This window comes from Cetorhinus maximus, chromosome 17 (genome assembly GCF_964194155.1).
Source record: "Cetorhinus maximus chromosome 17, sCetMax3.hap1.1, whole genome shotgun sequence".
Taxonomy (NCBI): domain Eukaryota; kingdom Metazoa; phylum Chordata; class Chondrichthyes; order Lamniformes; family Cetorhinidae; genus Cetorhinus; species Cetorhinus maximus.
Genome location: NC_135895.1, coordinates 95,929,816 through 95,944,824, shown reverse-complemented (window position 1 = coordinate 95,944,824; position 15,009 = coordinate 95,929,816). Strand labels below are relative to the sequence as shown.

Below are 15,009 nucleotides of genomic sequence, written 5' to 3'. Positions count from 1 at the left end.
GCATCGCCCACAAATTTAGACACCCTTGACAATAATCTGTTCTTCAAACCATTCTGAAAAATTACAAGTTACAGTGGTCCCTGTAGTGTTACCTTTGTTTTCTACTCTGACAACATACAGACTAATCTGTCCCATATGCAACTGCCTTTTGAATCAACCACTTATGTGGGACAGTGTCAGCCGCTGCCCTGAAAACCACATAGATAACTCATCCACCATACCTGTAATCTTCTCAAAGAACTGAAAAAGTTAATTAATCTGACATGAAAACTATGTAGATAACTCAACCACCATAGTTGTAATCTTCTCAAAGAAGTCGATAAATAAGTTAATCTGACATGGCCTGCTCCTTCTGAAGCCATGTTGACTCTGTCTAATCAGACCTGTTTTTTTCAGATGCTATCTAAATCTTAAACATTTTCCATAAAACTCAAGCAAGATTCATATGTCAATAATTTCAGTATTCATCCTTGTCTCTTTTTTTAAAATTTGAGGGTCACATTTGAAATTCTTTACGATGTTACCCAATTCCATTGAGCTTTGAAAAATATTAGGGAAGGGGTTTACCATCTGCTCATCCATTCCACTAGTACTTTCGATGGGAATTGTCAAAGCCTGGAGCCTAGGTTACCTTCAGCTCCCCAACATGTCCAACAATGCCTTTCAGTCTGCTCACTCCCTCCTACTACTCTCAAATCCAGTCACCTCTCTCCACTTCTAAATGTAAAAACAGTCACAAGGTAACAATTTAGTAATTCTGCCACTTCCGTGTCCTCTGAGACACTGGGGGGAGTTTTAAGCCCAACAAATAGACATGTTTGGGTCAGTTGGGAGGTTAAACTGTTAAAAATCTGAATCCTGATTCCAACCTGCCTCCAACCCACCCACTTCCAGCTTTATTGATGGGGGCTAGCAGGCAGCCAACCTGCTCCCATGTGGCAGCTTGGCAATTTAGATATTATAATGAGGCTGAATGTCTCATATTTATCCACATTTCCAATTTAACTCTGGGCAGCTGGGTTTCCAAGCCTCAGGAAACCTGGCAGCTATGAGATGGTGAGGAAGAAAGTGCCTTTCCACATCTGTTGTATCCAGCATACCTGCTTTGCCAACCAACCACAACTGGACATCCCTTGACCCTTCCAATCTTCCTAAACCTCCCCAATGAGACTTCAGATCTCCCTCCCAGGTCTCCAACTTTCCCCCTCCCTCCCACTGCTGAGATTGAATTTTAGATTTTTGTTACAGTCCGGGGTACTAAGTGTTACAGAGCCGAGGCAGGTAGGTAGAGTTTAGATGCAGCTATGATCTAACTGATTTTTGAAACAGGCTTGAGGGGCTGAATAGCCAACTCCTGTTGTAAGAAATTGGGGTCTTTAATAAGCGGGTATTTTCAGCATTTTATGGGATTAGCTAAGCAGCATTGATTTTCTTTTTGGAAAGAGGATTTCTGAACATTTTGACCTCTAAATAGTCATAGCTCAGGCTGCATGTTGACATTGCTAAGTTGTTAGATGGCGTCCTGTGCACCCACTTATCTCCAAAGTTTAGAAAACACCAAGATATGACCCTCAGCGTGATGTAGACTAAAAACTGACCACGAGCAGGATGACGAACAGGGAAGGGTGGCAACCAACCTATCGGTCTGAGTACCTGCCCCATATCCATTGGTTTGAAGGGTTGAGATAGGGGGTTGACACTGGGTAAGCTACCAGCCCTCAGAGATAGAGTATATCAATGGCTGCGTAGGAGGAAGAGAAAATGAACTACTGCCTGAGAGAAGACCAAGAGCCTCCTGAAGTCTCAGCCGAACTGAGGGAAAGGCAAACAAGGAAAGAAAGGAAGACTGCCTCTGCAATCAGCGAAAGATCGCCACCCTACCCCTTAGGGCTGCAAAGATCAGCTGCAGCCATCTGTCCATCATCTGGTAAACTGTCACAGGTCGTACACTTTATCTGTTTAATTAATTAATGCACATATCGAAATTGTTGCTTCTTAATCAACTTAATAAACCATCTTAAAATTACTTATGACTAGTCGACTGCCTATTTAGGTATCCGTGGGCCCGAAGCCCGAAATCTTACACTATTTCTGTGTTTGGTTTTATAGTTTTCCCTGCCCAGTTTCTACAATGCATATTTCAGAATGTTGTAGTCTTTCCTTCTCCCTAATGCCTTCCAAGATGTTCTCTTTTACTATGTTGGTTTAACTCTTTTTGTCCAACTCACTGCCTTCCTACCTGATGTTCTCTGAAGGTAAATTTGGAACAAAGCACCAACACAGACAGAAAAATGATGTTGAGTTTAGTTAAACTGTTATGGATTATGACTACTGTACTCAGTTTAGAAAGGGTAATTACCAAATATTCTCTTCAAATGAAGGTGCTACATCCGGTAAGGTGGAACAACTATTGTTCAGTTAGTTCAAATCCAACCCAGATACGGAAGATGACAGCAGTTAAAGGTTACAATTAAAATGGGTTCATCACTGCAAAAGAATAAATTCCAAACTAGAATGGATTTTATGAATTACGAAGTACAAGCTGTAATAATTGCAAAATCCAAATTTACCATGTAAATCAGAGACAGAAAAGTCGGTCTTGAGCCCACCGACTTTGAAAAGGGCTTCTCCATTAATTGGCCAGTTAAGGGCCAGACAGGCTGGGTGATGGCCTTACCTGTTCACCGTAATATGGGGGACAGCTCAGAGGTAAGCAGCAAGGCGATGGGCTAGCCACCCATTTTATTTTACGTGTCCTCCCCCACAGCCTGCAAATATGCCGTATTGTGATCGTCAAGGGCAGGCCACATTTTCCACTGTCACACGTCAGGAACGGGAAATAAACACATTTATTTAATGTATTTATTACATTCTAATATATTTGCATATAATTATAAGCCCTGCTCACTGGAATCATCCCCCCCACGTCAAATTTACCACCCACATTGGCATGACTTCAGAACGGCGTGCTTCACAATTGACTTTAAAAGGGGTGCACCTGAACTTCAAGGGGAACTCGGAGGCGCGTGTACACAACATTGCGCAGGGCACGCGAGCGTCACCTGTAGGATATCAAGGAAGAGACGCCGCGCATTCGCTGGGAGCACAGGCAAGCCACTTTTTCCCGGTTGGCTTTTGCTGCGGTGCTGGGGCAAGGGCTCCAGTGTGGCTCAGAGGTGGGGGAGTGGTTGTGGGGGGCAAAGCAGCACAAAGAAAGACTGAAGGAAATGCTTAAGCGCATGCTGGGGTTGGGTAGGGGGCAATGCAGCACCCATGGACTGAAGGAAATACTCAAGCACATGCCTGGGTGAGGGGGGGTGGCGGTTGGTGATGGGAAGTGGGTGTGAGGGAAGCGGGCACACACTTGGAAGAGTTTGTCAAAAGTGAGCATTCTTCTGCAGCTGAGACTGTTCAGCTGCAGCTCCATTGACATGCTTGGAGTCGGGCCTCTGAAGCTTTTCCGCCTACTCAAGCAATGCAAAAGCATGAAAGTGCCAACAAATGCTCCAGACCCCTCAGGCGCAGACTACAGATTAATGTGCATTTTAAGGGGGAAGTAGAGCAATTGGCCGACGGGGCAAGCAATACAATTCTCTTACGAAAGGTGGCCATGCCACAGTGAGTGGTGGAGGCACTCTCAGCCCCTTGCATTGTCTTTATTAAGGTGTGGAGCAGTATCCATTATGGTTCAAGCTAACAGCGCGGCCTTGCATTGCGGGTTAGGAGAATGCCTGCGCCGTAGCTGAGAGCACAGCATGCAGTCCAGCAGCTGAAGCTGCTGCCAATCGGTCAAGTGGAGTGGAGTGGAGGTGGGTGGGTTTTCAGATAGCCAATGAACACATTACACACCGGCCATCCCAGGGGTAGTCAACACTCTCCTGCATGTGTGAAGGGGCCTTCAGACTTAACCAAGAGAGGTTCTCAGTTAACCCATGCATCTCTCCCTTTGATCCTGCAGGAGGAGAACATCAGGATCATGGAGCCTGGCGATTTAGCGATATGTCTCATGGCTGACAGAGACCAGAGAAGAAGAGAGCAGCAGAAGTCCCTGGCTTGGCAAATGGGAGAGCACCTCCCTCAACATGAAGGGGTGGCAAGGCCTGGGTGATTCATAGGCACCTCGCTAGACCCAGGGTCTATTAACAGCACTTGTCATTCCTGCAGATGACTGAGAACCAGTGTCGTTGAAGACTGCACATGTCTAGGGAACTGGTTGGTCACATATGCCATCTGCTGCAGGATTTGGTGCTATGGGGACACGGAGGGCATCCACCTGTGGCTGTCAAAGTGACCGTGGGGCTCAATTCTTATGCCAGTGGCTGCTTCCAGGGCTCCACAGGTGACCTGTGCAGGATCTCGCAAGCCTCTACACACAAGTGTATCCAGGAGGTCATGGGCGCCATCTTCACAAAGGCAGAGAACTTTGTACATTTAGTCTGGGGTCAGGAAAGCCAGGAAGCAAAGTGCTGGGATTTGTGCAGATCTCAGGTTTTTCATAGGTACACCGTGCCATCAACTGCACTCAAGTGGTGCTTAGATCTCCATGGCAACAAGCAGTCAACTATGACAACCGCAACGGCTTCCACTCGCTGAATGTTCAGCTGGTGTGCGACCACCACAAACACACCCTGCAGGTCTGCGCACGATTCCCAGGGACTTCTACACCCTAGAACATTTTCCAGGGTCCAGAGAGGCTGCAGGGTTGGCTCCTCAGAGTCAAGGGCTACCCACAGAGGACGTAGCTGATGATACCCGTGTGGCGGCCTCAGGCTGCAGCAGAGCGACAGTTCAATGAGGCTCATGCTGTGACCCAGACTTTGGTGGAGCAACCTCTAGGCGTTTTGAAAATGAGGTGCCGCTGCCTCGACAGGTCCGATGGAGCACTGCAATACAGTTCCTAGAAGGTGTCTCGCATCATCGTTGCTTGCTGCACACTCCACAACCTGGCACTGCAAAGTGGGGAGGACCGGGCTGAGGAGGAGATGAAGGAGCTGCACGTACCCTCCAATGAGGAGGACATTGAAGGGGTTGAGGATGGTGAGGCCCTCGAATGCAAGGATGCCGGCGATGAAGCCATCGCACTGGCCAGATGAGCAGACGTGCTCAGGAGGCCCTCATAGTCACAAGATTCGTGGAGGATGATGATGAGATGCAGTGAGGACAGTTCTGACATCCTCACCTTGCACCTGTGAACGTTTAATTCCTGTGTGGCTGATGGCAGCGCACATACCCTCAGTGCTCAGGGTCATGTCATGGAGACACAGCGGAGGCCCTAATAGTTGCTAGATTTCAGGAGGATGATGACGACATGCAGTGAGGACACTCCATAGATCTTCACATAGCCTCTGTGAATGTCAGACTCCTGTCTGGCTGAGGGCAGCTTGCTTACACTCTGTGATCAGGGTCATATCATGGAGACGCAGCCGTGAAACTTTAAATGCACCTGATCCTTTGTCAGCCTTCAGCACCTGACCCTTTCAGGAGCATAGTGCCACCGGTCACAGATGCTAAAGAGATGGGGGCCAGTCCCACCTCAAAGGTGCTAAGAACACACAGGAAAAATGATGGAACTCTGTGGCTCCTGCCCACAACCTTCTGGCACCAATGACAAGCGCCATCGCTTACTAATGTGTCCACTGAGTGTTAAGCCGGACCATCGCTTTGATCTGAAGGTTACACACTGCTCAGGGAAGAGGCCCTGCACTGAGACACCTGCCTTTATCTTGTCCAGGAACCAAGGTTTCACATCTAAGTGACACAAACACTGTTCATCAGAACAAGGAGCCATAGGCAAGGAGACATTCTTGGGAGTTTATTGACAATAGTGAACCTTAATTACAAGCAATGCCCAGGTGGTGCAACTACATCTTCTTGCCCTTTTCAGTTATTTAAAAAACCTTTTATTACTGTTTTGTTTGCACTTCAGTCCCACGCTCCTGATCTATGGACACCCGGTGCGGAAGGGGGTCGGGAAGGAGGAGGACCTCCTCGTGAACCTGCTCCTGGGCCTGGCCAAGTTGGCCATTAACAGGTCCAGGCAGCAGGCGATCGAGGGGGGAGTACCGCCCGATTGTTTGTTCCTCTTCCGCAGCTAAGTTCGCGCCTGGGTGTCCCTGGAGAGGGAGCACGCGGTGTCTGCCGGCAGTCTCGAGGCCTTCCGTGCTTGGTGGGCACCGCGGGGACTGGGGTGTTTTATTGACCCCTTTAATCACATTTTGGTTTAATGTTGTTAAGTTTTCTTTAAACTTTGTCCTTGGTTTTACAGCTGACCTGACTTAGGGGCTGTGCTTGATTTATCCCTTATTTTGTTAATTTAGTTTAATTGTTTTAACTCCAAAAGAGTTACATCTTCTTAACCTCCCTAAACCCTGCCGCTACGTTTTGGTACTCCCCTGACATTCACAGCGGAGGTGGAGGAAGCCTGCTGACTACTACATCCTATCTGTGATGACCTTGGCGGGCATCCTCTGGAGGGCCAAGACCTGGAGGGTCCCAGTCTGCTTTCAGAGTCCTGTTGCCTGCCTTGGACTACCTGCTGGCCCTGCACCCCTTGTGCCTGTGCCTCACCTCCCACAGGTCGCACCCCTGGAAGCTACATTGGGACACCTGGCCTCCTCTCTCTTCTGCCCCTCTCTTCCTCCTCAGAGGAGGTGCCACCAGCGGAGACCACAATCCCCATTATCAGGGTAACACAAGGCTGTCTGATACCTGGAAGGGTCCACACGGTCAAAATCCTCCAGGGGCCTTGGAGACACCAATGAGCCCTGAAATGAAGCCTAGAACTGCTAAGAATGAATCTCAGAACAGAGATGAAGCTGTCAAGTTCAAATAAGCAACCAGCAGCAAACCATCTCCTAAACTCCTCACTATTCACATTGGCAATGCTGCTGACACTTTTTAATCCCGCCCTTGGATGAGGTTTTGCAAAATGTGGGCTGCCCGTTCTGCCTGTGTGATGAGCGCGAAATCACACAGGCAACGTATAATCTGGATCGAGTGGGTTTTTAATGGCCTTAAGTGACCGTTTAATTGGTGGCGAGCATGGCTCCGAATTCTGCGCCCACCAAATTGAAGATTGCGTGCATGCGGGATGACATCGGGACACTCGCCTGACATCTTCTCGCGCTATTTTACACCCAATCGGGTCAGAGGCGCGCCTGCCCGCGAGATGTAAAATTCTGCCCCTGGTTTCACTTCCGGTTTAAAAATGGCAAAACGTAGATTAGCAGCAACCAATTCACCTGCAACAATGCGCTATTTCTATCTGTGAGCAGAAAAATTACATTTTGCATTGAGTGATAAACATTTTCTCAGGTTAAATTGAAACTAACCACAGTTACAAATGCCCAGCATGGTGGATATAATAGGAGAGCAAAGTACTGCAGATGCTGGAATTCTGAAGTATAAACTGGAAATGCTCAGCAGGCCAGGCAGCATCTGTGGAGAGAGAGACTGAGTTAACGCTTCAGGTCCATGATCTGCACTAGTTCTGATGAAGGAGCAATGAGCTCTGTTTCGCTCTGCACAGATGACACCAGACATGTTGAGCATTTCGAACACTACTTGTTTCTACTGGAGCAAAGATAACCCTTATCGCCAGCCTTCCAAAAAGCAGTCAGACTTTTTGTGACCCTCTCATTACCCTTCAGCAAGAAGCCCAGCAGCATCTGCCTAAGATCTGGTTTGGCACAACATCAAACACAAATTTTTTAAAAAGTTAAGTTATGAAGAAAACATAAACAATTTAATGAGCCAAAAGAAAAATTGACGTCAAAGCAATAAATTGATAATTTAAAAAATGAGTAATTAGTAATAATGACCATTAAAAAGTGCTAAGCAGCAGAGCTAATTAATAAAATCTTTATATTGCCTTTTTGCTTAAGAAGCAGAACTAGAGGGACACAGACAATGCCCCATGTCATAGAGGTCTACAGCACAGAAAAAGGCCCTTCGGCCCATCGAGTCTGCGCCAGTCAAACAAGTACCTAACTATTCTAATCCCGTTTTTCAGCACTAGGCCCATAGCCTTGTATGCCATGGCATTGCAAGTGCACATCCAAATACTACTTAAATGTTATGAGGGTTTCTGCCTCTACCACCCTTTCAGCCAGATTCCCACCGTGCTCTGGGTGAAAAAATTCTTCCTCACATCCCCTCCTGCCCCTTACCTTAAATCTATGCTCCCTGGTTATGATCCCTCCATCAAGGGGAAAAGTTCCTCTCTGTCTACCCTATCTATGCCCCTCATAATTTTATACATCTCAATCATGTCCTCCCTCAATCTCCTCTGCTCCAGGGAAAATAACCGCAGTCTATCCAACCTCTCCTCATAACTAAAACTCTCCAGCCCAGGCAACATCCTGGTAAATCTCCTCAGCACTCTCTCTAGTGCAATCACATCCTTCCTATAATGCGGATTCCAGAACTGCACGCTGTACTCTAGCTGTGGCCTAACCAACGTTTTATACAGTTCCAGCATAACCTCCCTGCTCTTATATTCTATGCCTCGGCTAATAAAGGCAAGCATCCTATATGCTTCCTTAACCACCTTATCTACCTGTCCTGCTACCTTAAGGGACCGGTGGACATGTATACCAAGGTCCCTCTGATCCTCGGTACTTCCCAGGGTCCTACCATTCACCGTGTATTCCCGTGCCTTGTTTGTCCTGCCCAAGTTCATTACCTCATACTTATCCGGATTAAATTCCATTTGCCACTGATCAGCCCATCTGACCAGCCCGTCTATATCCTCCTGTAATCTAAGGCTCTCATCCTCACTATTTACCACCCCACCAATTTTTGTGTCATCCACGAACTTACTGATCAACCCTCCTACATTCAAATCTAAATCGTTTATTTATACAACAAACAGCAAGGGATCCAACACCGTTCCCTGTGGAACCCCACTGGACACAAGCATCCAGTCACAAAAATACCCCCCAGCCATCACCCTCTGCTTCCTGCCACTCAGCCAATTCTGGATCCATTTTGCCAAATTGCCTTGGATCCCATGGGTTCTTACCTTCATTATCAGTCTCCCATGCGGGACCTTATCAAAAGCCTTGCTGAAGTCCAAGTTGACCACGTCAAATGCATTGCCCTCATCTACACACCTGGTCACCTCTTAGAAAAATCTAATCAAATTGGTCAGACATGACCTCCCCTTAACAAAACCATGCTGACTGTCCTTGATTAATCCTTGCCTCCTCCCTTCTTTGAATAACAGTACCACATTGGCTGCCCTCTGGCACCTCTCCTGTGGCCAGAGAGGTATTGAAAATTATTGCCAGCGCCCCTGCTATCTCCTCCTTTGCCTCACTCAACAGCCTGGGATACATTTCATCCGGGCCTGGAGATCTATCTACTTTTAAGCCTGCCCAACCACTTAGAACCTCCTCCCTTTCTATGCTAATTTCTTTAATTATATCACAGTCCTTCTGCCTGATTTCCATACCCACGTCGTCCCTCTCACTTGTGAACACCGACACAAAGTATTCATTTAGAACCCTATCTACGTCTTCTGGCTCCACACACAAATTACCACTATGGTCCTTAATGGGCCCTACCCTTTCCCTAGTTATCCTCTTACTCTTAATGTACTTGTAAAATAACTTTGGATTTTCCTTTGGTCACCAGGAAAGGCAAATGGACCAGGGACCAGCTAAGGAGTTGAGTTTAATTAACTCCAACTTTGTGTTTTCGCCTCTGGTGGCACACATCCCCACCTGGCCTCGGTGGAATTCATACAAAAGTGGGGGTTGGAAGTGGGTTGCCTTTCAGCCTAGGTTTTCTTCCTCTCCCAGCCTGGTGTGTGGATAGGTTTTTGGGGAGGTACAAGGAGGAGTGTGTGTGTGCGTGTGCATGCATGGCTCACTCCCCCTCAGGGTTCACACACTCTCTCAATTGCTCACTCATATTCATACTCACACTCACTCACTCTCATGTCACACCATCAAGAGACAGGAAGGGCCTGGCCCAGGGCCACACACCATCAAGAGGCAATTTATTTTTGATTTTGTTTTTATTTTGTTTCAAAATACTGTGTAAATGGCCAGTTAAAATGAAAAAATAACTTACAAAGGATTTAGATAATTGAACTGGAAATATAATTGCTAAGAGCATTCCATGTATATTATACGTATATAGCAATGGTATTTGACTTTAGTAGTCAAAAGAGAGAAAATTGTTTTATAAATTATATAGAGAGCTAGTAATTAAGAAATACCTAATGAAGAAATTCATAGTCCAGAGATTATTAACATGACTTATGGTAGTAATTAAGATATTAGTCAATGAGCAATTAATCAAAGAAATAGAGGAAGAGCAGGAGAGAAATAAAAAAAGTAATGGTCCAATGGTAATGGTCCACTAGTTATGTGTAACTTGTCATGTACAATAAAACAACTAGAACAATGCTAAAGCCATTGCAATAAATCAGAGGAAATTTTGCAGGAGAGAAATAAGAAACTTAAAAACTCACGAGATTTACCTGCATCTTCACTCTGCTAAACTCAGGTGAAGACATTTCAATTGCCATTGGGGGACAGTGTGCTCTGAAAATAGCACATGGAATCCTTTAGTGGCCGGTACCTGCGTCAGGAGCTGAGAGTGCGGCTAAAGGTGGACACAGACTAAATCACCCAGAATGCACCCTTGCTGTCAAAACAAATGACCACACTATAGTAATTATAGTTTTGATAAATGTAGGACTGTAGCTTTAAGAATAATCCTGTATGGTAAGATCACATGATCTGTGTAAACCAATGAGTTAGCAGTACGGGGAACCTCCAGGGTGGAGTTCTTCTTTAGTTATAGAGTTACATGCACATATGTAGCCACGCCTGCTGTCTTGTAAATAAAGTTCAATGTTTCCACCAAGAAAAGTTGCCTGGAAAATCAACTCTATAACACACATGGACTACGGCTTTCGCTCCAGGACGATGGGATCACGAGCACTGGAACTTTGTCCTGGAGCGGAGTGCCCACCATGCATTTGTTTGCGAGCATGTTGAGGCATAAGGCGGCCACTTGAGAGAGGGCCAGTGCTGCCTAAACCAGAGCCCCCTGAAGGCACGGCCTCCATTGATTACCTCCATGTGCATCCCCCTCTCCCCTGCCCTGCCTGTACCTTCAGTTGCCTAGATTCTAAGCTCTGGAATTTTCCCTCTCTTCCTCTCTCTTCACCTTTATACTGCTTAAAACTTACCTCTTTGACCAGACTTTTTAGTCTTCTGTCCTAATATCTCCTTCTGTGTTGCAGTGCCAAATATTGTTTGATAACATTCCTGTGAAGCGCCTTGGGATGTTTTACTACATTAAAGAAGCAATCTAAATAAACATTATTGTTGTGAGTCATATGATATTCTGTTTTATAAACACAGGAATGTTATACTCCAAACGCACAATGTGTTCTGCTGCTAATGTGAAACAATATCTCTTTAAGGCCACAAATTCTAATAACTGTTAAGTAAATAATGGGCAAGATCAATCAGAGTTTAATTCCTTTTCAGGTTGCTGGTCAGAACCCAGAATGAAATGTCTGTCTTTCTTTCTCTATTTGCAATGTGATTGGATTGTTGCTAATAGTTTACATATTTCTGTATCAAATTACGTTCCAAGTGATTGGCTTTCTTTGCTTTTACATTTTTTAAGCTTGACACAGAAATTTTTATATGTGACGCCTAAGTGTGATGGACACAAATGCATACTAAATCTACCATTTCATTCGGTTACTGATGACTAGTATCCTGTAGCCTTGCACGTGGGTAGTCTGGCATCTAGAGTATTCCCATGTTTAGGTGGTATATATTCTTCTGCATCAAGAATGATATTGCTCGCAAGTATTCCTTATGGGTAAGTTTTTATTGGAATATTTATAGGATGTCAAAGAGGTGAAAGTTATCGGGGGTAGGCAGGAATATGAGATTAAAATCAGATCAGCCATGATCTTATTGAACGGCGGAGCAGGCTCAACAGGCCAAGTGGCCTACTCCTGCTCCTAATTCGTATGTTCATATGTATGATCGAATGTATGTCATTGGTATGGATGAGATTTGGGAACAATAATGGGAGCTTTAGGATTGGGAGCATTTGTGAGGGACTAGTTCCTGGAAGGACTTGTGAGATGGGAATATTTAGGAGCATGCAGTATGTCAATAAAAATAGATTCCTGCCTGGGTTGAATTTGTTTGGCATATATTTGTATCATCAGAAACTATGTCAGAAGATATCAAGTGGTCATTGAAGATTGTAAGAGGCTGAGCTGGACAGGACTAATAACATTTCTGGATTCCTAGCTCCTTATCCACCCTTTTAATCTTGGTAAAATCACTTGGTAAAAATACAACCAATCCACAGTCCTCCCTCATCACTACTATATGCAAGAAGCTAGCTTATAAAAATTGTAAGTAAAGTTTCTAATGAGCTCTCAGATGAATGTCAGTACAATGGTGCGAATATAATTTTGCATAAATATTAATTGCTTACATAGACGAACATTACATTAAACTGATCACACATTAAACTAAGAGTAGGTCACTAAATTTTTATTTTAGAGGTAATTTCTAAGAACACAGTAGTGAAATCCATGCAGATCTCTATACTATGTCAAATATTTCACAATCTATGCTCGTTTTGTATAGTTCTATATTCACATCTCACAAACTTGGTAGAAACTTTCAAAAACAAAAGCCAAGTGCCAGTTCAGGTCAATGAAATCTTATCTCTGGGTGCATCTGGAACAAACTTTTAGGCCGGAATTTTCTGCCCCCATTGGCATTGGGCGTCATGGTGGACAATATGGTGCGAAGGCCAAAAATTGGTTTTACGCCGTCATGAAACCAGTTTGCGAATGTCTGCTCCGCCTGTCAATGGCGGGCTGCCTTTCCCACTGTCCAACGTTGGGAACATCATTTCAATGCATTTGCATCCAATTATAAGCCGTCACCAGAATCATCCCCCCATGTCGAATTTACCTCCCATGTCGGCGTGACTTCAGAACAGCATGATTCACAACAGCTTTTAAAAGGTGTGCATCTGGTGAGCTGAACTTTGAGGGGAACGAGGAAGTGAGTGCACACTAACGTTGTGCAGCGTTCACGAGGGCCACTCGTTCAACTTCAAGGAAGAGGCACCGCGCATTCAGGCAAGAGCACAGGCAAGTCACTTTCTCCCGGCTGGCTGACACTGCGGTATTGGGGCAAGGGCTGCACTGTGGTTGGGGTGAGTGGTGCGGGGGAGGGGAAGGCAGCATGGTCTGATTGTAGTGCACAAGCACACACGGGGGTGGGAGGGAAGCGGTCACGCATCAGGGAAACCTTGCAAAAAGTGACCATTCCTCCGCAGCTGAGACAGTTCAGGCACTGCTACATTGACATACTTGGACTCGTGCCTCTAGCTTATTTGCCCACTCGAGCAACACAGAGGCATGAAAGCGCCACCAAATACTCCTAAACTTTTTATCCCTCGGGCACAGGCTGCAAATTAATTAGTGTTTTAGGGGGCTGCAGAACAATTGGACGACTGTGGAAATTGTACAACCTCCTTGCAAAAGGTGGCCATGGAGCAGTCTCTGGTGGAGGTGCTCACAGCCCCTTAATGTCTTCATTCAAGTTTGGACCAGTCTCCCCCATTGTTCAAGCTAACAGTGCAGCCTTGCAGTGCGGGTTAGATGAATGCTTGCACCTGAGCTGAGAGCACAGCATGCAGTCCATTGGGCAAAGCTGCTGCCAATCGGTTAGGTGGAGTGGGGCGGAGGTGGGTGGGGTTTCGGGAAGCCATGCAGCACACCAGACTCTGACCATCCAAGAGGTGGCCAGCAATCTCTGGCATGAGTTAAGGGGCTTTCAATCTTAACCAAGAAAGGTTCTTAGTACAGCCATGCTAACCCACATGTCTCTCTCTTTCACCCTGTAGGAGGAGTACATCAGGAGCATGGAGCCTGGTGACCTACCTGTATGCCTCATGGCTTACAGGGAACGGAGACAAAGGAGAAGAGAGCGACGGAGGTGCCTGACTGGGCAGAGGGAGAAGCAGCACCCTCAAGAGAAAGGGGCAGCTGGGGCTTCTGCGCCTGCCGCTGAAGAGCCACAGCGAGCCGTCGTTGGTCGGCACCTAGCTAAAGCCAGGGTCTATAGATGGCACTTGTCATTCCTGCAGATGACTGAGAACCAGTGTCACCAAATACTGTGCGTGTCCAGGGAACTGATCGGTCACATATGCCATGTGCTGCAGGATTTGGCGCCACAGGGATTTTGAGAGCACCCACTGCCAGTGGCAGTAAAAGTGACCACGGCGCTCAATTTTTATGCCAGTGGCTCCTTCCAGGGCTCCACAGATGATCTCTGTGGATCTCGCAAGCCTCCACACACAAGTGCATCCAGGAGGTCACAGACGCCATATTCGCGAAGGAGCACAACTTTGTGCATTTCGTTCAGGATGAGGCAAGACAGCAAGCAAGAGCACTGGGATTTGCACAGGTCTCAGGTTTTCCACAGGTGCAGGGTGCCATTGACTGCACTAACATGGTGCTTAGGCAGCAAGTCAACCACAAGGGCTTCCACTTGCTGAATGTTCAACTGGTCAACAACCACAGCAGATGCATCTTGCAGGTCTGCGCATGGTTCCCAGGGAGTGTCCACGACCCCTACATTCTCAGTAGGTCTCAGATCCCTGACATCTTCCAGGGTCCACAAAGGCTGCAAGGTTAGGTCCTTGGGGACAAGGTCTACCCACAGAGGATGTTGCTGATGACACCCGTGTAATGGCCTCAGAGTGTAGAAGAGAGAAGGTACAGCAAGGCTCATGCTGCAACTCACACTTTGGTGGAGCAAACCATTGGGAAATTGAAGATGAGGTTCTAGTGCTTGGACCAGTCTGGCAGAGCCCTGCAATACAGTCCACAGAGGATGTCATGCATTGTCATCACCTGCTGCGCCCTTCACAACCTGGTGCTGCCACTTGAGGAGTGGATTGAGGAGCTGCACATCTCCTCCGATGAGGAGGATGTCA

General features: G+C 46.4%; 1 protein-coding gene across 1 annotated transcript in view; it reads left to right on the top strand.

The window, feature by feature from the left end:
• The first annotated feature begins 1,761 nt into the window (after positions 1 to 1,761).
• Positions 1,762 to 15,009, top strand: part of cdcp2 (CUB domain containing protein 2) — a 38,699-nt gene continuing 25,451 nt past the window's right edge. Inside the window, exon 1 of the mRNA XM_078561793.1 lies at positions 1,762 to 1,927. Coding sequence (XP_078417919.1) covers positions 1,762 to 1,927 — 166 coding nt within the window. The remainder of the gene's footprint in view (positions 1,928 to 15,009) is intronic.